Genomic DNA, 20,302 nt, shown 5'->3' on the forward strand with positions numbered 1-20,302 from the left:
CACGGATTTTCTTTCTGCTAGTTATTTTATTTTCATTTTCATTTTGTTGTTTCTGTTTCTGTTATTTTTTTTGTTTCGAAAGATTTCCCTAGCTAGACTGTTTGGCTGGCTGAGTTGACATGGAGCGACGAGCACACACAAATGCTGGTCCCAAAAATGGCGTGCAGGCATTTACATATGTAGTATGTTCTTGAACCAGCAGCTGCCATTGTTGCTGAGCTGCTGCTGCTGCTGGACGCGTTCACAGTGCGCGTCCAAAATATTGTGCACACCTGCTGTGTTCAACACGTTCTTCGACATGCATATCAATTAGTTGCCGTGATAATTATACACAATTGCCAGCTGTTTAGCGCGAAATGCGCAATTAATAAATAAAATTCGAAATAAAAGTGATTAGAATCGTGTGTTTTAATTCAATTTGTAGCCATTGCATAATGACATAATTACGGCTATGAATAGCTCACAAGCAAACCACAATAATATAATATAGGAACGTGTAAATAAATGCCAATGTTCATAAATAAAAATGAATTATAAATTACCAAGTAAATAACATTTTAAGTTGAAGTTATAATTTAGTATTAACTAGAATTATTATTATTAGTTATCATTTTGGTATCTTTAGTATTTATTGATATTCTTTTAATTGTAGTATTTACGCTATTTTCTTTTGATGGTATTTATAAAATTTGGAATATAGTATTTACACTTTTTTCAAATTTTGTTTACAAAATCTGAATTGTATTCTCGCCATTAAATTCAAAAATGTTTTATTTTTATTTTTTTTCTTGCTACTTTTAACAAATTTGACTTAGTCATTGCTCAATATGCAGGGCATCGACTGTTGCTTTGAGTCGCATTATTATTTATGGTCGCATGCCGTGAAAAACGACAGTTGGCGACAAGTGTTGTTCAAATGGCATGCACGGTTGCCACAACAACAACAACCACATATACAAAACAAGTAAGAGCAGAACGAGGCAAAGCGAACGACTTCAATAATACCCTCTGTTTAAAAATATTACAATTGAAAACATTTTTAGCAGTTGTTATAATTTAAAAATGGAAATTGGAAATGTAAATATAAAAAGAAATAACTTTTATTCTTATTATATTGCAATTCACAACACTTTTCGGCAGCTGTAAAAAATTAAACACAAAAATATTGAATTTGGAAAAATGTGTTTAAAATGTTGCGCATTTTCTAGTTTAATTGTTTTGGTTGCTTAAGAAGTTTTAAAAGACTCCAAGAAGAAAGTTTACAAAAAGCATAAAGCGATAAACTTGTATTTTCAAGTTGTATCATAAAAATGAAAAATAACTCGTATTCTTAATAATTTTCAATTAAAATATATGAATAAAGAAAATTAAGTAAAAAAGACTCCAAGTAGAAAGTTTACAAAAAGCATAAAGCGATAAGCTTTTATTTTCAATTCGTATAATAAAAATAAGAAATAGCTTTTATTCTTAATATTTGTATAGAAATAGAATAACAATGTTACATAGACTAAAAAGAAATACAAATTTATAATTTGTATTTTAAAGCCCCTACAAATATGCTATAGTTTAGGCCACCCGTTTGGGCTAGTTTACGTTTGCAGGATAGTAAAAGCAGTTGGCGCTCAATTTGATGTGAAACGCGCAGGAACCGCACACATATGAGCATACAACACACACATACGTAAAGTAAGGGAAAAAGGAAGCTCAATACAAATAGCTGTGCTTGGCCTTTATTACTTGTCGTTGAAAAGGGAAAGCTGCTTTTAGGAAAGCAACAGCAAAATGGCGGCAAAACTTGTAACAGGCGCACAGCAAACGGCAGACAGCAGACAAAGTCTGAAACAATGCACGAAGCAAAGTTTTGCTGGCTCTTGCCGAGTGAATGAACGAAGCAAATGGCAATCGGGTTGACTAAAAACTTCGGCGGCGTCGTCGTGCCGCATGCCACAGCAACAGAGCGCACACAACAAAAGGATAAGTCAAGTCAGCCAGAGCAGACCAGGCGAGGCCAGAACAGACTGCCAGCTAGCTAGCCAGGCAGTCAGGCAGCCAGTCAAGCCAAGCCAAGCCGGGACTTTAGTTGCAACAGCACTACGTATTTGCCAAGACGTACGCGACGCAGCGCAACGCAACGCAAAGCGACGTGACTCGACGCGAATACCTTATTCTGTGTATGTGTGTGTGTGTGTGTTTGTTGCCATACACGTTGCGAGGCGTCGCGACCAAAACAAGCCAACACAGAAATAGAAATAGTAACACTTGTAGTTGGTGTTAGTGCTAGGTTTGCTGGTTACCTTGGCCATCGATCGTGCGCGCGTGGTTAGCGTGTCAGCCTGACGTACATTACGTATACGACACCAAGGCACTGCGCTATGTTGTGGAGAAGCAGGCAGGCAGGCCGTTGTCCTTGGTTTTAGTCTAGCGCTTGCAGCGTGTGGCAACGGTAATGTCCTGACTTTAGTGCGAGTGTTTTTACTATCTGTCTCTGTGTTCGTGTGCGTGTGTGTGTGTATGTGAGTGTGTTAGCCTCTCTCTTAGTCAGTAGTTGAAACAGAGCTAGAGAGTTGTGCCATGTTATTGGCTAATCGTTATGCAATCGTCTAACTTTAAGCCATAAGTGGAAATGTCTTTGAAACGTTATGCAATCCTCGCGGCGGTCAGTCAGCAACAGCAGCAGCAACAGCAGCAGCAGCAGCTGCATCATCTGCCATACAATGCAACAGTCATGTCAACAGCAACGCCAACGACAACGACATCAGCAATAGCAACAACAATGGGCACAACATCTTTGCCCGCCAGCAACAGCGAGGAACAGGATGAGCAATTGCTGGAGGACGCAGACGTAGAGGAAGAGCCGCCATTACATTCCACGTACTATCAAGGCGGCATTGGTCTCTATTATCAGCAGCTCGGAGGAACACCGACAGGAGGAGGAGCAGGCGGAGGAGGAGGCATATCACTAGTTAATGGCGCCACTGGCTCGAGCAGTGGCGGAGGCAACAGCCATGGCACAGCTGGTGGCAGCGGCTCGCAGAGTTACGCTCATGTTGTCAATGGCAGCGTGAATCTTTTACTCGGCGGGTGAGTGACGGTGACGGTGATGGTGATGGTGACGCTGATGCAGCTGCCAACTGCCAACTGCCAACATCATTTTCATTCATTTCGCATTTCGCATTTCAGGCTAGGCAGCTGCCTTATTAATTTGCCATGATTAATTTATGAGCTGCAGTGTGTGCAGTTTAGACCAAGTTTCCTTATGCGTTCCCTTTCATTTTGTGACATGCACTCACTTCACATACTCAAACTCAAACTGGCATTCGTAACTGGGAATACAAGTGAGACATGTGGAAGTCTCAAACTTATAAACTTTGCAATATAAATGAACAGTTTTCGTTATGCCCAAGAGAAATTTTCACATATGCACGAGCTAAAGCTAAAGAACTAAAAGTTTGAAACGAATTCTATTTTTCATTCATTCGACCTAATTTCAAAAAAAAAGTTTCTAATTAATTGTGAACCAAAAACATGTGAAGCTAATCACGTAAAGTATTTGTATTACTTCTGTACTTTGTGTCCCTTTTTAGTGGACATATCAAAGTTTAAGTAGTTATTAAAATAGTCAATAAATAGCTCAATGTCTGCTGCATGACTTGCTCTTTGACGTATCGTAAAATGTAAGCAGCAATTTGGATTTAGTAATTGCCTTAACTTGTGCTTTATCGACTTTAGCTGCAGTCATAAATTAAATGAAATGGCTTTTCGTAATTTCCCTAATTGTGCATAATTTCTCGTTATGATATTCCATCATCATCTTTGTTGAAGACACTCTGCTCTGTTCTCTGCCATAGATCATGCACAATTTGCTGGGATGATTTATTAGCCAGCTGCAAATTAATAACATCAAAAATTCATACAAGTCTTCTGGGGAAGTCCCGCTCTTTTTTTCTCAGAGCGTAGCGTAGGACACATATAATAAAGTAAACATATTTATAATTGCGCGTCTTTCGTCTTTTTGTTACATTTCTCAGACTTTACCCCCTTTGGGGGTAAGAGAGAAAGTGTCATGGTACGCTTATTAAAATTTATTTTTATGCATGCAACACGAGCAGCAGCCCGACAAAAAGAAGCAGAATAAATGAGAGCGAGACTAAAAAATGGGTTAAACGAAACAAAAGCCGAAATTGACAACAACAACAACGACAACAACGAGAATGAGAAAAAGTTGATGTTCGTAAACAGCGAAACGCTTCGAATCTCGTAACTTTATTTTAACTACATTTTTATCGATCGTCTATAGCATGTCAATGAATTTCCACCATCTTTCGTTGATAGTTTTAGACACGCCTCCCTCGACCCCCCTGAAACACATCGTTTTCTATATTTTCCTTCCTTTTTTGGGCTTTTAATGAACCGTTGACATGCAAGAAATTGCGTGAGGCGCCACGGAAAATGAGCAAAGCGAGCGCTGGAAAATGGGGAAAAAACACACACACTCACACTCACACAACTAGGCAAGCGAAAGGCCAAAGGATAAAGGACAGAGAACAGAGGACGACAAGTGGCGCATTATGTTGCATTTAAAGCGGATTAAGTGACATCACATCATTGATTTGTGTAGCGTGTCACAGATTTGAGGAACTCGCAAAACGAGGTTACGACGCTTCAAAATCGTTATTATTATTACTATTATTAGAGGGGATTGGATAAAGCACTTTTCTCAATTTGATAATAGAATGTTACTGTAATTGAAGCTATTTTAAATATGCATAGCATACTTTTTCGGGCAGCTATGAATGGACACGAACATGGACAATGCTGCGAAGGTCTGTCTCTCAATTTATTTGATTAAAGAAAATTGCATGTTATGCTCTAATAATCTATTATTGCAACGGCAAATAAATGTTCACGAGTTGAAGGACATTTTAAGTGCTTGCAAACAACGCAGTCAACAATATTTCATTCATATTGCAATTGATTTTACTCCCCAACATTGCGTTTAAACACTTCAATTAAATTGTCAAATAAATCAAACAGTATCGAGTGGGATAATTGATGGACTAATGTAAAGTTTGAAGATAATTGAACCGGTATTATTTATTTATTTTGTTTTTGTACTTAAAATTCGGATACACTTGGTAGATTATTAAATTGATTCGATTTAAACTTAGCAACGTTTTCTTTGACAACAACTTGTCTATAGTATAACTGCTCACAAATTTGGAGTACTGCTAAAAATAATACTTAAAGCGTATTTTTGTCTGCTATCACCAAAAGCAGAAACAAAAAAAAAACTCACAGACAATAAACAAGATTTCGTGTTATGCATTTCATTTATCTATTTGTAGGCCAATATTGTCGAGCAGCTGGCTTCAGGGCAAACACAATGAAATGAGCTTACCACTATATATATACTATATGTATTCCCATTGTATGTTCGTGAGTTTGTCAGTTGTTAAACAGAAATTAATAAGAGCAAAATCGAAATTAAATTTCGCAATCAATTCGATGTCTGCTTCACTAAATGAACGTTTTACATACCCTGTAAATTATAGAGCAAGGTTGAAGCAGACTTGAAATATTTAGTAGATTATTAAAAACTCTCTAACACAAATATACTATAATATGTATATAGTATTTTATGAAGATATAGCTGAGTTGAACCATACTTCAAATTTTTATAATAGTATTAAAAATGTCTAAATTAAATTCTTAACTATAAATGCTGGCAACAATTAATGGATTTTAAAATTGTACTACATAAAAAGATACTAAAGTTTCATTTGCTGGGTATTTTTAGTGCCCACACATGACTTCAATTGTTTTTTCTTTTTGTTGTATATTACAGCTCTATGCTGTGTCTGGTGACTACAATTTTATGTGTCGTTTGTTATTGTTGTCATCGCAATATCAAAAAGCGAACTGAGGCCGCCTACAGGCAGCAGCAGCATCAATGGATGGAAAACGACCCCAATATGGAAATCTACAGTGTTGAGCAGGTAAGCAATAAATCCATATTATTATTATTGAGTTCATAAGTAGACAATTTAGCAAAACTTAAACGAATTAGAGTGAAGACACTTTTATTTATGTCGTACATATTTTTATTGAGTTCATGTTGTTAAAAAGCTTCAAGCACTTTAAACAATCTGTATTTGATTAGCATTATTTTTGTGTTTTACATAGATTAATAAATATATATTATGTAAATTTTCTATTAATAAAAAAAAACACAAACTTACAATACTTTTATCCGTTTTAATAATTAGTAATTTAAAGTAATTTCATAAACTGCATGCAACAAAAGCAAATAAATAAATTTCAAATTTAAACATTTTTTGCTCACTTTTGCATTTATGATTTTTACTTTTATTGCATGTTTGTATAACATATAGTAAAATGTATCTTGATAACTAAACCACAGCACAAAAATAACAAATTTTAAATACCACAACTCTAAACAACATTCCACTGTAACTAAAAACAACAAAAAATAATTTTTCACTTAAATAGCGTACTAGCGAGAAATGTGTTATCAAAGTTTGCAGCACGAAAAACAAATTAATGTTGTTTGCTTCGAAAGATAATTACTACTCATTAGAGTAGAGTTCTTGTATAACATGAAAGTAGAAGCGGAAATCATAGACACTGTATATGTACTGTGATTGTTATCAATCAAGAAACTGCGACTACTTGAATTATAGAGTGAAAAAGAGAGAGAGAGAGAGTGAGAAATAAATTCGTAGTTCAATTTGTGTTGGGTTAATGTGGCCAATTGATTTGAAACCAATTGAAGCATTACCCTGGCACTGTTAATGAAAATTTATGCACTAAAACAGGTGCGATGGCAAACAGCAAGGGCAACAAAGTAGTTGGAATGAATAAATAACGCTGGGGCGAAAAAGGCTAAACTCTTGGACATTGGCTTTGGTGCTAAGTTGTTTGGCCCACTCACTTACACACTTACACACACTTACATTAAGCGCACCGCCGTGTCTTATTGTTGTTTGTTGGCCCAGTGGGAAAACGGTGGAGCGTAAATCAACGTTAGCCTGGCCCATGTCAGACAATGTTGTCAACGTTCGTAAGCAGTTGGTTGCTTGCTTGGCTGGATTACAAGTGCCACACAAGTAGCAGCAGCAACCACAACGTTCTCTCGCAATATAAATAAATTTATTATGTGTGCAATTTAAACTTTTTTATTTGTGCAGCGTTAATTTCACTTCTTGGACTAAATAAGCACAATCTATTGCTTTCCTCGCTTATTTATCTAGCTGTGTTTTTTAGGCCAACTTCATGGTGTAATGGCATTTTCTTGTTCTTCCTCCGCCCTCTCTCTCTCTTTATTGGCCTTGGGCAATTGTTACCGAGAACTTGACTTTGATTTGCTCACACTCTGTTTCACTTTCCATTGCAGTGCTACGAGACTTCGGGTCTCTTTCTGGGCGACTCGACGGATGGTTTGGCTGCGTTGCCAGCGTTGCATCATGAGCCGCCGCCTTCGTATGACGCTGTCGTGTTGCATGAGCGGCAATTGCTGCAACAGCAACAGCAGCAACTCGAGGAGCAGCAGCTACAGCTACAGCAACAGCAATTGCTCTTGCAACGCGTCTCTCCGCCGCCTGGTTATCGCTCCACGCTCGACATCAGCTGTCTGCAGCAGGCATCGTCGTCGGCTGCAGCTGTGGCAGGTGGCAGTGTTGAAGCAATGCCTGGTGGCAGTGGCAACTCTCCAGCTACTGGAGTTGGAGCTGTCGGTGGCGATGCGTTGGTGCACAAGCAACTGCATCGCACACTCAACGCCCAATCCTGTTGCTCGCTGCAACGTGCCGAGGTGGAGAACATGTGGAATGCAGCTGCTGCGGCGGTGGCAGCACGCAACAACGGCAACTGCCAGGAATTGGAGATGTACATGGCGTCGCCATCGCCGCCATTACCGCTGGCATTGCAGGCGCGAAAGAATGCGCAGGCGGCGCTGCGTTTGAATAGCTTTGGACGACGCTATTTACAGCAGAGTCAGCTTCACATGCAACAGCACAGTCACTATAGGCGTGGCTGCCCGTTGTGTGGCAAGTTTCGCTATGCGGCCGATGACGAAATGTTGGCGGCATCCGTTGAGAGCGGCCTGGAGCAGTGTGATGACAATGACAATGTGGCAAGTGAGGCAAGAATTGAACAGCAGCAGCAGCAACAGCAACAGCAGCAAATGACTTTGACTTGCCTAAATGGCAATCAAATTGATGCCGCAGTTGTTGAAGCTGATGCTGCAAATGGAAATGTGGTGGACAACAGCACAACAGCAGCTGAAGATGTGGAAGCCAACGCTGACATAGACGAAAATGACAATGCAGCAGAGACACCAACAGCAACAGCAACTGCAACTGCAGCATCATCATCAGCAGCAGCAACAACTGCAACAACAGCAACTGCAGATGAGGCTGCTGCCAACCTAGATATTAACAACATCAACGAGAACGGCATCATCAGTCTGGACATGAGCAAAATCATTGATGTATCGGGGTTGCCCACATACGAAGGAGCGCTAAAGCTCGAATCGAGTGGCTACGTCTAAGAGAGGGAAAGAGAGAGACAGACATAGCATCCCCCAAATGTCAGCGAGATATATGAATGACAAGTTCACAAAATTTACCAAATGATAAATCTATCACGAATGTGCTTTATTTTACAAAAACCAAAACAAAAAAATGTGGAGCAGAGAGTTGTTGTTAATGCCTCCCCCTAAGAGCAGGTAATTTTCATTGTGTTAATCAAATCGCAACTGCCTTAACAGCAACAACATTGATCTCGGGTTGAAATGGCTTCGATTCTCAACCCACAAATTGTATGAAATATATATTTCTAATTTTAGCTGCTAGTTCTAAGCTTACATATCCTCCCAACCACCCAATTCTAAATAGCAAAAACAGAAAATAATAAGTCAATGTTTGTTCCGACCGAGTTATAAGTAAAACAAAAAGAAAAAAAAAGAAAACAAAATGCAAAAAAGAAAACGAGAAATATCAATAAAAGAAATATGCTCGAACATTGTTGCTTTGAACCTTCGCTTACCTTAACCTTAATGCGCTGTTCACGCGTCGTCAAAGGCAATCCGATTGATTTTGTATTAAATGTGAAAGCGAAATCGCAATCGAAAGTGACGTGCCAAATGGCGACAAGTACTTAGCTCAAAGAACGCTTCTATTTCTGGAATTATGTAAGTACTCACACACATACACACGAATGTTTTATGTCTGTCATGGTATATTAGGGTGATTCAATCTTTTATCTATGATGAATTCTATGAAATTGTTACCAATTTTTTTGTCTGCGATGAATTCTAAGAAATTTTTACTTTCAAACTATGTGTGTAAAATTGAATCCTTAAACAACCTAATACTATATACCTCAATTTTATACATCTCAGTGGAAATTGAATTTAGATCCACATTTATACTCGCTACCCTACCCTATGGGAGTAGAGTATTATTACTGTGTTTGCAAAAAACAATGTGTAACAGGCAGAAAGAGTCATCTCCGACTCCATGAAGTATATATTATATATTATATATCGGCGACATCACCCGAGATTATATAATATAACCGTGTCCGTCCGTCTGTCTGTCCGTATGAAACTTTTTCAGCAATCTGATAACCTGGAATGTTTAGTACTCAATATATTTTGAATGTAGTACCATATATAATATACCAAATAAAACCTTTGGCATATTTAAGTATTTTTGCGCTATATATTTTAGTGTATTTGTAAAATATGGTTGAAGATGAGTAGCGGCTATCTCACAGTCGAGCACAATCGACTGTAGCTCTCTTACTTGCTATATCATATATTGAAATATTCTTAGAATTCTGCACTGAAAATACGATTCTAATAGAAGTTTACAACTTACAAATTGTGTCACCCTAATGTTCATAGTTTCTCCCATGAGAGCAAATAAGTTGCAAGTCGGAATTGGACTAAGGCAAAAATAAAGTTGAAAGACCACATTACACTTACAAACAAATGGTAACAAGCAACTTGTTAGTAGCTCTCAACATTTTGCGCATATACCCTGTAATTTTATGTACTAAAGGTATAAACTCTTGTGCCTCACACATGCATTAGGCAATAAAGCCGAGTATTTGCCAGTTGTGCCCGCTCATCTGAGAAACCTTCTTCACATTTCAGTTTTATGGTCTATTCCAAAAAGGGTTCGCTCAGCAGCGTAACCTTGAATGGCCCCACACACACACACAAACACACACAAGACAGACAAGAGAATGGTTGTGGTAATATGCCATGAATGTAATTATGCATGCACTGTGTTATGGAATTCATTTTCGCTTGACTTTTTACCCAACGATCAACAGGAATTTTTTGCGCTTAATAAGATGAACAATTTTGTCTGCGTTTTGATGACGCACTTTTAGTTTTTTTTTTCTTATCACTTTTAGCATGACCCATATACGATTACGATCTAACAGATTTGTGTCTTTTTGCTTGCCAAGCGACGTCAAAACGTTTTTATTTTTTCGATTTGTATTTTATGCTCACTTTTCATATTCATTTTCTTTTTTGGGTTGTACGAAATGCTAAAAATAAAAAATAAAATGCCGACAACCCCAACAAGCCCCCAGAGTTTGTTGAGACTGCTGCTTTCGATGTGGTTCGGCGACTCGTGATCTCATGACAATGCTGCGCTACTGATGCCGCATAGACGGATTATCCATTTTGCTAACGGGGCGTATGCTTAACCCAAATGGCAAACGTATGCGCGATTTTGTTTGCAGTTGTTCAATAATTGTTCTGCTGACAACGACTCAAAAAGCAAAACAGCAAAAAAAAAAAGAAACAATAGAAACACTTATTTCGAATCGATTGGTAAGAAAGCACATCAACATACCGTCGTAGCAGCAACATTTCAAAGAAACAAATTTCCACAATTACGAAGCAACACAACAAATAGCATTAAGCACATTTTATTTTTGATTTCTTTCAGAAATATTTAAAATTTTCTCGGGAATTGTATTTAGAACGTGCTGTTGAAGGAAATGCACATAATATTATTCAGTTGGAACGCGTGTAGCTTATAATTGCAACTGAAAATGAAGCGTTGCGTTGGTGGCACAACAAGTGAGGCATTCACACAGCCATCGCTGTTGAGTGTCGAGCAGACAGAGCGGGCAACATCACAGAGAGCGACAGAGAGAGAGAGAGAGAGAGAGAAAGAGAAGAGCAACAACGGCGTGCTAATATGCAACCTAGACAAAATAGAGCGTCTACTTGGGGCCTCTATATATACGTATATATGTATGTATGGATGGGGTAGAATATGTATGTGTGTGTGTGTGTGAATCGAGTGACGGCATGAGACGGCGCCACTAACTGCGCAGCGGCATCGACAAACCATTTGACCCTCTGTCACTTTGACAATCTGGGGTTGCCTAGTTGCCTGCCTCCTTCGCTTTCGCTTCCTCTTCCACTGCTTCGATTTATTAATACAATCTCTGTCCCCTTCCCCTTCCCCATCCCATCCATTCACTGCCCACCCACACACCCACCTAATGTGCATTGAGCGATGTGCCATTTTTAATTGCTGCCAATTGCCGTGTTACAAAGCAACACTCAACAAAAACCAATTTCAACTCAAATTGGGTGATTTAGTTGCTCGCCAGCTTGCATGTGTGTGCTTAAGGGTGTGCACGTGTGTATGTGTAAGAAGTGTGCCCAAAAAGTGTAAAGAGGTCGGAGACATGTTTAAAAATAGCCAATGGGTTTGTCATCGCTCTTGATGTTAGAAGGGGCGCAAAAACAAAGCGACAAATTATGTGACCCGAAAATTCAGCGAAAAACAAAAGAGAGAATTACGGTAAAGTGTTGGGAGCACTCTAACAATGGCAAAGGCGTTCCGCTACTAAATTAATAGCAATTGTGTTTGACTCATTTTATTGAGCAGTATGAAAGTACATATCTACATACCATACATATATGTAAACAGGTAATTCATCAAAAATGCATGTTGCCAAGTGAGATTAAGGTATCAGCAAACAACAAAAAGCAAAAACAAAAACCGTTGGGAGTAACTGTAAGCGTAACCCAAGCGACAGCAGCTTTAACAACAGTTGCTTAAACAAAAACAACAGCTGAGTGAAGTTACACACACACACACACACACACACCACTCAAATGGAGTTTTACACATGTATTGGTGTGTGTGTGCAGATTATCATAACAAGCACAACTTAGATGTGACGCAAGCACAAGCACATAAGAAACAACAAAAAAAAGTCGAAAATGAAATTGCGAATAGCCTAAAAAGACATAGAGAAATGATAGACAAACGCACAAACAACACAATTAATTGTGGGAAAAGGAAAGACGGTGGGGAATGGGGGCAAGCAAGCAGCATAGTTAACAATTCAAGATACTTACCCACACCGCAATTTGAAATGCTCTTTGCATGTCCTGATTTTGTCTACGGCAGCGATGCCAATGCTTCTCGGCTGAGCTTCAGTCCCGCAAAGCGTAAGTTTTGTTTTTGTGGTAGGCAAGCAAGGTGGCGATAGTGAAGGGAGGAACGTAGCGCGACAGGTTAAGAGTGCGGTGGCGACGGCAGCGGCGACGGTGACAGTGACGGCGACGGCGGGTGTAAAAGCAATTTACGACACAATATATATTGCAGTGCGTTTTGTTGACGTTTTGCGGCTTTGTGCGTATGTGTGTGTGTGTAAGGCCCTCACTGAGTAACTAATTATAGCATTACATTTTCATTGGTTTTCATTATTATTTACACTAAAATTGTACATTTTGTCTGCGCCAGCGTGACCGCAAGATGAACTCTCAAATATACCACCTGGCTTCAAAGCTTCATGCCAAGAATATACTAGTACACATGACAAAAAAAATATGACCGTATATGTGCCAGCCTGGTTACATTATTTTGTGCTATTAAATTAATTTAAATTTTAGCCTAATCAAATAATAGTTTAGAAAAATAAAAATAAGTAAAAAATTTGATATTATTTTTGTTACAGCTGTCGTTTCATAAATGCGTCAAGATAGCTCTGCTACTTTGGCGTCAACTCTCCATAAGTCAAAATCAAGCAGCTGGAACTAGTTCGGAACCAGTCAACCCCAAACCGTTCCTCAAATTTCAGTACCTACGGCAGTAGCAACCACACGAGAAGTATTTGTTTACAAAAACAACTCGTGCGTTATAATTTAAATTAATTTAAGCGCCATAAGCCATTGCTCAGTTGCCATACAAAGGCTTAAGCGTAGATATAATTTATTATCGGCAATTCAATTGTCGCACTAGAATACAAAGCTACTTAGTAATAGTATACGATCTAATCTGCCAAACTTGCAGAAATTCTCATAAATCAAATTCATCTAAAACTTGCAGTATATCGCATAATCCAATTCATCTAATTGTTGCAAATGAGGTTAGAGTTCTTCAGATTCCATTTGAAAATCCTCTCGTTATGTAATTGTCAATCATTTGAACAACGATTGCCGTGAAACATTTCCAATAAATATGTATGTACAATCCTATGTTTGATTAATTATTTAAATAGTGGCCCATGTAGGATAAATCGTCATCTTGATCGCAATCGTTTTGACGCACTGCCACTGCTGTTTCCACAAGATAATAAAAGCATTTGAATTTTTCTCGCTCCTCACGAGTTAGAGCTGAAAGATAAGAGATGATTGTATTCACCGCCATATTAATGACTTTAAATATGCACACCTGGTCGTGGAGGAGTCTGCGGTTGTTGTATGCTTTCAGTCATTATTGAGGTTTGTTCCTGCTGCACACTTGGAACATCAGCTTCGTCGGCAGCGGTCACAACGGTTGCCTCGGCACCCAATATATGATCTAACAAATTCTGATTGCCTGTAGATCATTCCGTAAATCAGTATCAAATATGGGAGACAAAATCAATTCATTTATGAATTTTACCTTCAGTCTTTGTTATTTGATTGGATACACTGGTATTGGCACTCTTCTTTGTGGTTGTCACTTCTTCAGTAGTGAAAACGGTCCTGATTAAAAAAAAAAACGACAATGTAAAGGCAATTATTCAATCTTGTTCTTTGCAACTTACTTGATGACACTTTGCCAATCATCCGAGGTCTCGAAACGTACTTCTTCTTCGCTGCCCTGTTCGCACGATTCATAATCCTGTGCGCTATCTTCGCCCTCAGATCTGTGGATAATGAAATAATACAATAAGTGAAAATGTCAACAAAATTTGGCGTATTAATAGTTGATATGCTAAAGTTGCTGCATAAATCTACCTAAGCATTTGAAAATCTTGCTTTTCTGATTTCTGTTCTCGCACATCTTCGTTTTGAACATTCAGTCTAAGAACTTTCTCTGGGATAATCGCCTCATTCTTCTCTTCGCTCTGTCGCTTGCGCCCGCCTTTCTTGAGTCTTTCTTTTTCTAAGTCTATCGATGGGTTAACCGACTCACTAGCTTCATTTAAGAAGCTACTACTACTGCAGCTGCTGTTGGCGATTGAACTACAGCTCTGGCTCACATCCTCGACACCGGACTTGCGCAATTTAAAGCTTTGTATCTTTTCGATAATGGTGGCTCGCAGCGAGGCATGTAGCTGTTGAAATTTTAGCGGATTGTTGGCAATTGCTTGTTGCCAACTTCGAAAGTAAGGAATGGTGTTACAGTCTACAGTCTTATCAACTAGAAGCGGTCTGGACATTACCTATAAATGACGCTCTCATCGTACTCTGGCTCCATTTTCATCATTTGGCCACTCGGTGTGCGCACATACTGATCAAAATTGGTCAACACATTGGCGATGCCCTCGTGCATTTCGGCTGCACTATGAACCTCCTCGGTAGCTCCAACAATCTGCAAGGCAAGCACAACACGATTAATATAATGTACCATTTAAATGAGAATTTGAATCGCTCACCACTTCAGAAGCAGGACTGCCTGTTATAGGATTGGGTGTCCCTCCACTTGGCATGCTAATGGTGCCTGAGGTATTGGGACTAATCTTCTTGCCGCGCCTCGAGATTGTAAAGTGCAAGGGATCGTTGCCTTCGCGTCGTATCATTTCGGGCAAAATTCGTCGTCGCGCATTGATGAACCAATTGCAGACCTGCAACACTGTCAGATTCGCCTCTTGGGACAACGAAAACTTCTCAGCATCACTGGGATACGCATTGTAACGATGTTCGTAGAGCCAACGCTTTAAGATCTTCACCGAATGCTTGGGTAGATTGCCGCGACGCTTACGCAATGACCCGTTGATGTCGATCTGAGAATCCACGAGCATGTCATGATAGTTTTGTATCTCGTGCCCTGCCTGTTCAGAGTCGTGATCCTCCTCGACAATCTCATCGGCGGATAGCGTGCCCAACACTCCCATCGCATCGTGTTGCAAATGATCCTGTTCATTGCTCGACTCGGAATTGTATCGTTCACGTGCAGCCACAGCTAAAACAATAAATTACAGTATATACACACACATATATTAAATAAATAATAGCATATATATGCTCACATAACAATATGTCGTACCTTCACTTTCTAGAAGATTCGCTTGTACATCCGCCTCGCGCATCATGTCCTGTATATTTTGACGCACTTGGCGATCCAGCACCAAATCAACCTCATGCTGCTCCGGCGATATCATTTTTTCGTTCAACTCGAAAACAACAATAAAAAATATAGGTAAAGGAGCAAGGTTGACTTGCAACTTCTTGAGCAGTTTCTCCTTTCACACGAAACGAAAATTCAAAAAGCAGTTGAAAATATGACTGAAGTATATATTTTTTCTATTCCAAATAATCGTGTTCACAGCACAAGCTTTGAGATTTGACTAACTTTCACTGCATGAGATTTTTTTCCGGTGACACCAAAGTTCTAGCGCAGCCTCCTATTGCACATTATTTCCTTTTTTTGAAATTTGTCGCCCTACGAAATGGCTCGTTTTTAATAATCGAGTATGTTTTCTGTATGTGTGTGTGATGTTATCGTTTATCGAGAACTTGTGGTATAAGACATTGCAAGACGTGACAGTATAACATGTCAAATTGACATTGCGAAGAAGAAATTTTGACAAATAGCTTAATACGCGCGCAGATTTCACACAAATGTAAACACTCTTGTCACTCCAACTGTTTTTCTCTTTTGCATTTAAATTTAAATTGCATATTTAGTTGGCTTCTAACCTCTGCGAGGTATGAAGCTGTACTTCGTTTTGTTTTCTGCACAGCGTTTTTACGCGTTACTTATTCCTAATGACGATCTTGATATCCAAATGTGCGCATTTAGCGACAACGCTGACACAGTTTCACTTTGTATTTCCAATAAATGACACTGCTATTACAGTTTTAATCACTATTACAATTAGCAATGTTTTGTTTTGCTGCAATTTTAATTATGCATCTCTTTTGGCATTGGTTGTACACACTGAAATGAGCTGAAATTTGCGTTTGCAACCAACTTTGCGCGAGACAAAAACTGCGCACAGCCAACTTCGCGTACTACAAAAAATGGTAAACAAAACATTTGTAAACAATGAATGACAGCAGTGAAACGGAATATGTGCTTGATGAACAGCTGTTGTCCAATATGAAATGCAGCGAAGATGACGAACGAATGGAGGAAGAAGATATGGATCTTAAAGTTTCCATCAATGACCCTGAACTGTTTGCTGATCCACTGCAGGAAACAAATTCAGCCTCCGCCAACTTTCCATGGTTGTTTAAAGATGAAGATATTATGTTGTTGTGTGATGAGGTGACGCTGCAACCTGCAAAAAGTCGTGGCAAGCGTGGACGAGCAGCAAGCACAAGTGGCACTTACATTTCCAGCGATGGGCAAACCTGGTGTCTGGAGCGTGAAGCACAACCAAACACAGAGGAGCTACCGTTAGCCAAGCAACAAGCGTGTGGCAAAGGACCCGTGAGATCCGCTACAAATGCAGTTGAGGCATGGATGCTACTGTTTGACGACGATATGTTACGCATGCTGCAACGCATTGTCAATGAGCAGATACGTAAAAGACGCAACCGAAATGATGCTCAACGACTCACAGATCTCACAGAGCTGCGTTCCTGGTTGGGTCTAAATTATCTTTGTGGTGTCTTCCGCAATGCACAGTACAGTGGACCTCTTGGTATAGTTCTCACATTGGCATTTATATGTCAGTCAGAATGTTAACTCATATTCCTCTTGCAGAAGAGCTCTGGACGTTGGAACTGGGCAATGCTATATTTAGGGCAACTATGTCGCTGGCACGCTTTGTCTTCATAACCGAGATGCTCAGCAATCAGCCGGATGATGGCCAACGACTGTGGCAAAAGTTTCTCATCAACAGCCGCTCCTACTACGGTGCCAGCGCTTGGCTCTGTGTGGATGAAGTGCCTGCCTTAGTTGACACCCGCTTGATGATCTGCTGCGATGCCAAGACACAGTACATGACCAATGCGTTGCTTGTGCTGCAACCCACGGCACCCAGTAAAGAGCTAGTGCAGCTTATCTGTGATTACAAGACAACGGGACGTAATATTACACTTGGATCATATTATGCCACAGCGCAACATTGCGACCTGCTGCTGCAGTACAATTTAAGTAGCATCTGCAGACTGTCACCAGTTGCTGGTGAATATCCAAAAAACTGGACAGAGGGAACGCTGCGAAGCGGCTCCAAGCGATTGTCACAGCGCTGCGACGTTGCGCTGCTCAGCTGTGGCTTGCCCAGACAACTGGATGCCTTTCAAATCGAACAGCACACATCAACGGTGTGCTCGCAGTTCTATGAACTTGCCACACGTTATAGCACAGCGTTTGCGTTACCCAAGCGTCAGGCGGAGGAGCGGCAGCTGCATCCCTTGCTACAACTGTTGCATCTGCTGCTCAATATTGCTGCTGTGAATGCTTGGATCCTGCTGCGTCTGTCGCCAAAGGGGAATGCGCATATCGAACAGCGCGACTTCCAGCGCCAATTGGGACTCTTTCTCACTCAGCAGCGTTTGCAGCACCGACTGCATCGTCGCACGATGTCTACATCGCTGGTAATGCGACTACAAATCTGCGAGATTCTTGGACAATCCAATCAGCGCCTGCTGAGCGAAGCAACTGGCGATGCAACGCAGCGTCAAGGCGTCGGCGTCATCAGCTTGACCCGTGCCATGCTGCCCGAGGATGTCAAGTTGGTCAGTCGCCATGGTGAGAAGCATCGACGTTGCAAGCCGTGTGCGCGGAACAAGCGTGAGACGAAAGCCCGTACACGTTGCCAGCAGTGTCAAGCGCATCGTTGTGGCAATCATCTAATCTCTCGCTGCTATGATTGCATGGGTTTGCAAGAGTCTCAGCTGCCCGAGAGCAATAAGAAAGAGCAGTAGTTGATTATCGGGTGCTGAATGACCAACTGAGAGTGGCTGCACAACATTTATTTGGAAAGTGGTAAGAGTTTGCTACAACGAATCCACAGATGGATTCAACAACTACAACTACAACGAAATTGGGCAACAAAAAGCGCCACTTAAAATTTGTACTGAAACGATTTGGGCTTATACTTGTTGGCCACAATTCCATTGCTGTTATGGTTGCTGTGGCTGTTGCTGCTCGCCTTGCCCGTCTCAAAGGGATCCGAGCTGTCGAGGAACAGACTGAGGAACTGCTCGTTTTGCTCTTCTTTCAATGGCATCTCTAGTTCGCTGCACGACTTGACAATCTCAGCGCATGCGCGCAAGTCCTTGCGATCATCTAAAACAAACAAAATATCAATAAATAAATGCAATTATTGAAATAATTAAAGTTCATACATTGATAGCCAAAGAGTCTGCGTAAGCTAAGAGAGCAAGCCTCGCGTTGATTGTGCTCTAGGAATACTTCAATCAAACGATGCACTGCATCCACATTGTGATGACCCAGAAATGAATCACATAGTCCATCTGCCCGGCGAGCCACCAAACTTTGCAGATCGGGAAAGTTCTCAAAGAGTTCTTCGGCATACTTTTGATCACTGAACCAACTGCTAATGAAGCACTGCTTCCACACACATCCCACCACAAAGATGTCGTTGTGCTCCCGGTGTATGGCGCGTGCCACCTCCGTCAGCGAGATCAAGACAGCCTCCGACTTCTGAGCCAAAGTCTCCTCGGCAATTGTGCGAAAAGCGCAACGCATCGCGCGCCTTCCCTCATCGTTTTTTAAGGCAGCAGAGTAGCCACGATGCAGCGTCATAAGGGCGACATCGGAGTTGCCATTCTGCCATAATGCCAGGGCCTTGAATGGTGCCAAATCCGAGTAAGTGATGGCAAAGGGATGCTTCAATTGTCGGCATGTTTCGGCCAGCGAGTCCAGCTGCTGCATGCGACCCATATTGCTCAAATACTTGAGACAGGCGATGAACACCTCGTTGCAGGGCAAGAGATGCCAGCGCACACACTGACGGATTAGGTAAAGGAAATCCACTTTATTCTTGATCTCCAGCGTGGCTAGTAGTAGATTGTCCAACTGTGGCTGCGACAGCGAACGTATGTCCAACCCCAGTTGCGGGGAACGCAACTGCTTCAAATCATTCATCATTCCCTTTGACATTAAGCCAACGTTCTGGCCAAAGCTATTTTTCTTTGACTTCGTCTCCTCGGCAACGGGCGATTGTTTGGCCCTAAGATTGTCATGCAACTCCTCCCACTTTTGTGTCTTGCGATTCACGAGCTCATCGGTGAAGGAATCAATGGCATCCAGTTGTTGTTGAGTGGACGTCTTTCGTCGCTGTGAAGTTCCTCCTGGCCAGAGCAACGCACTGAGGTAGTTCTGGAAGCGTTGCAATCCCTTAGGCGAGCCTGGAGCCACTGTCGTTGTGCCGTTGCTGGTTAGGCGCGTCAACATGGCCATCTCTGTTGGAATCAGCAGCCCAATGCACGTCCAATTCTACCTCTCGAACGGGTCATCAGCATTCGATAGTGTTGATAAATGTATAGGGACAGAAAAAACAAATACAACAATTATATAACTGAAAGTTGTGTGTGTAACCGTTTGCTCATTTGGTTCTGTTAACTTAATCGGGGGTGCTCTTATTTATTAATGACAGCAGTTGAAATACATTTATCGTTTTACCTATGATTGATATTAAGCAGGTAAATGTAATGAATTTAAATTATTTCTTTGAGTATGGCAAATATTTCCAATTTTTTATAAATATATTAAGAGATTATTTCACTGATAACAGTTATCATTTAAACAGACAATTGTTATCGAATATTAAAAACATACAACCGTTTATTGCTGTTGCCTCAATAAATGATTGATTTCGTATTTAT

General features: G+C 40.5%; 5 protein-coding genes across 11 annotated transcripts in view; 2 read left to right on the plus strand and 3 right to left on the minus strand.

Annotated features, from left to right (window-relative positions):
• LOC132792894 (probable beta-hexosaminidase fdl) overlaps window positions 1-12,838 on the minus strand; it is an 18,580-nt gene extending 5,742 nt beyond the window's left edge. Inside the window, exon 1 of one of the 2 annotated variants that reach the window (XM_060802420.1) lies at window positions 12,425-12,838. Coding sequence is in view for 1 of the 2 variants with exons in the window: in XM_060802419.1 (XP_060658402.1) it covers window positions 10,896-10,912 (17 nt within the window). In the remaining variant the exon portion in view is untranslated. Of the gene's footprint in view, window positions 1-10,895; window positions 11,038-12,424 lie in introns of those variants that run through there. The other variant, XM_060802419.1, reaches the window with a different exon arrangement.
• LOC132792896 (basic-leucine zipper transcription factor A) lies at window positions 2,066-9,083 on the plus strand. Of its 5 annotated transcripts, none has more exons than XM_060802422.1 (3): window positions 2,066-3,081; window positions 5,846-5,996; window positions 7,415-9,083. In XM_060802422.1, the coding sequence occupies exons 1-3, from the start codon at window positions 2,624-2,626 to the stop codon at window positions 8,567-8,569; spliced, it is 1,764 nt and encodes a 587-aa protein (XP_060658405.1). In that variant the 5' UTR covers window positions 2,066-2,623; the 3' UTR covers window positions 8,570-9,083. The 5 variants fall into 5 exon arrangements, with proteins under 5 accessions (XP_060658405.1, XP_060658406.1, XP_060658407.1 ...); XM_060802423.1 differs by having other exon boundaries at window positions 2,072-2,443; window positions 7,415-9,078; XM_060802424.1 differs by lacking the exons at window positions 2,066-3,081; window positions 5,846-5,996 and adding an exon at window positions 6,883-7,147 and having other exon boundaries at window positions 7,415-9,079.
• A 410-nt stretch (window positions 12,839-13,248) lies between the features above and the next one.
• On the minus strand, window positions 13,249-16,079 carry LOC132792898 (uncharacterized). 2 transcript variants are annotated; one of them, XM_060802427.1, is made up of 8 exons: window positions 15,546-16,079; window positions 14,935-15,461; window positions 14,722-14,870; window positions 14,294-14,656; window positions 14,101-14,202; window positions 13,956-14,038; window positions 13,743-13,889; window positions 13,249-13,684 (listed from the first exon to the last, which is right to left on the minus strand). In XM_060802427.1, the coding sequence occupies exons 1-8, from the start codon at window positions 15,658-15,660 to the stop codon at window positions 13,554-13,556; spliced, it is 1,617 nt and encodes a 538-aa protein (XP_060658410.1). In that variant the 5' UTR covers window positions 15,661-16,079; the 3' UTR covers window positions 13,249-13,553. The 2 variants fall into 2 exon arrangements, with proteins under 2 accessions (XP_060658410.1, XP_060658411.1); XM_060802428.1 differs by lacking the exon at window positions 14,294-14,656.
• Window positions 16,080-16,095: 16 nt separating this feature from the next.
• On the plus strand, window positions 16,096-19,135 carry LOC132792895 (uncharacterized). Its single transcript, XM_060802421.1, has 2 exons — window positions 16,096-17,148; window positions 17,211-19,135. The coding sequence occupies exons 1-2, from the start codon at window positions 16,548-16,550 to the stop codon at window positions 18,374-18,376; spliced, it is 1,767 nt and encodes a 588-aa protein (XP_060658404.1). The 5' UTR covers window positions 16,096-16,547; the 3' UTR covers window positions 18,377-19,135.
• Window positions 18,377-20,020, minus strand: LOC132792900 (uncharacterized). The gene is made up of 2 exons (XM_060802436.1): window positions 18,800-20,020; window positions 18,377-18,740 (listed from the first exon to the last, which is right to left on the minus strand). The coding sequence occupies exons 1-2, from the start codon at window positions 19,875-19,877 to the stop codon at window positions 18,517-18,519; spliced, it is 1,302 nt and encodes a 433-aa protein (XP_060658419.1). The 5' UTR covers window positions 19,878-20,020; the 3' UTR covers window positions 18,377-18,516.
• Window positions 20,021-20,302: the final 282 nt, after the last annotated feature.

The sequence above is a fragment of the Drosophila nasuta genome, chromosome 3 (assembly GCF_023558535.2).
Source record: "Drosophila nasuta strain 15112-1781.00 chromosome 3, ASM2355853v1, whole genome shotgun sequence".
Lineage (NCBI taxonomy): Eukaryota > Metazoa > Arthropoda > Insecta > Diptera > Drosophilidae > Drosophila > Drosophila nasuta.

What these genes read in the sequence shown, in the direction of transcription:
- LOC132792895 (XM_060802421.1), top strand. Translation starts at nt 16,548, where the DNA reads ATGAATGACAGCAGTGAAACGGAATATGTGCTTGATGAACAGCTGTTG. An exon ending in ACAGTACAGTGGACCTCTTG is followed by an intron (nt 17,149 to 17,210) that starts GTATAGTTCTCA and finishes TTCCTCTTGCAG; the next exon opens with AAGAGCTCTGGACGTTGGAA.
- LOC132792900 (XM_060802436.1), bottom strand. Translation starts at nt 19,877, where the DNA reads ATGGCCATGTTGACGCGCCTAACCAGCAACGGCACAACGACAGTGGCT. An exon ending in CAGACTCTTTGGCTATCAAT is followed by an intron (nt 18,741 to 18,799) that starts GTATGAACTTTA and finishes TGTTTGTTTTAG; the next exon opens with ATGATCGCAAGGACTTGCGC.
- LOC132792898 (XM_060802427.1), bottom strand. Translation starts at nt 15,660, where the DNA reads ATGATATCGCCGGAGCAGCATGAGGTTGATTTGGTGCTGGATCGCCAA. An exon ending in GATGAGAGCGTCATTTATAG is followed by an intron (nt 14,657 to 14,721) that starts GTAATGTCCAGA and finishes TTACTTTCGAAG; the next exon opens with TTGGCAACAAGCAATTGCCA. An exon ending in GCAGACTCCTCCACGACCAG is followed by an intron (nt 13,685 to 13,742) that starts GTGTGCATATTT and finishes CTTATCTTTCAG; the next exon opens with CTCTAACTCGTGAGGAGCGA.
- LOC132792896 (XM_060802422.1), top strand. Translation starts at nt 2,624, where the DNA reads ATGTCTTTGAAACGTTATGCAATCCTCGCGGCGGTCAGTCAGCAACAG. An exon ending in GTGAATCTTTTACTCGGCGG is followed by an intron (nt 3,082 to 5,845) that starts GTGAGTGACGGT and finishes TGTATATTACAG; the next exon opens with CTCTATGCTGTGTCTGGTGA. An exon ending in AAATCTACAGTGTTGAGCAG is followed by an intron (nt 5,997 to 7,414) that starts GTAAGCAATAAA and finishes TTTCCATTGCAG; the next exon opens with TGCTACGAGACTTCGGGTCT.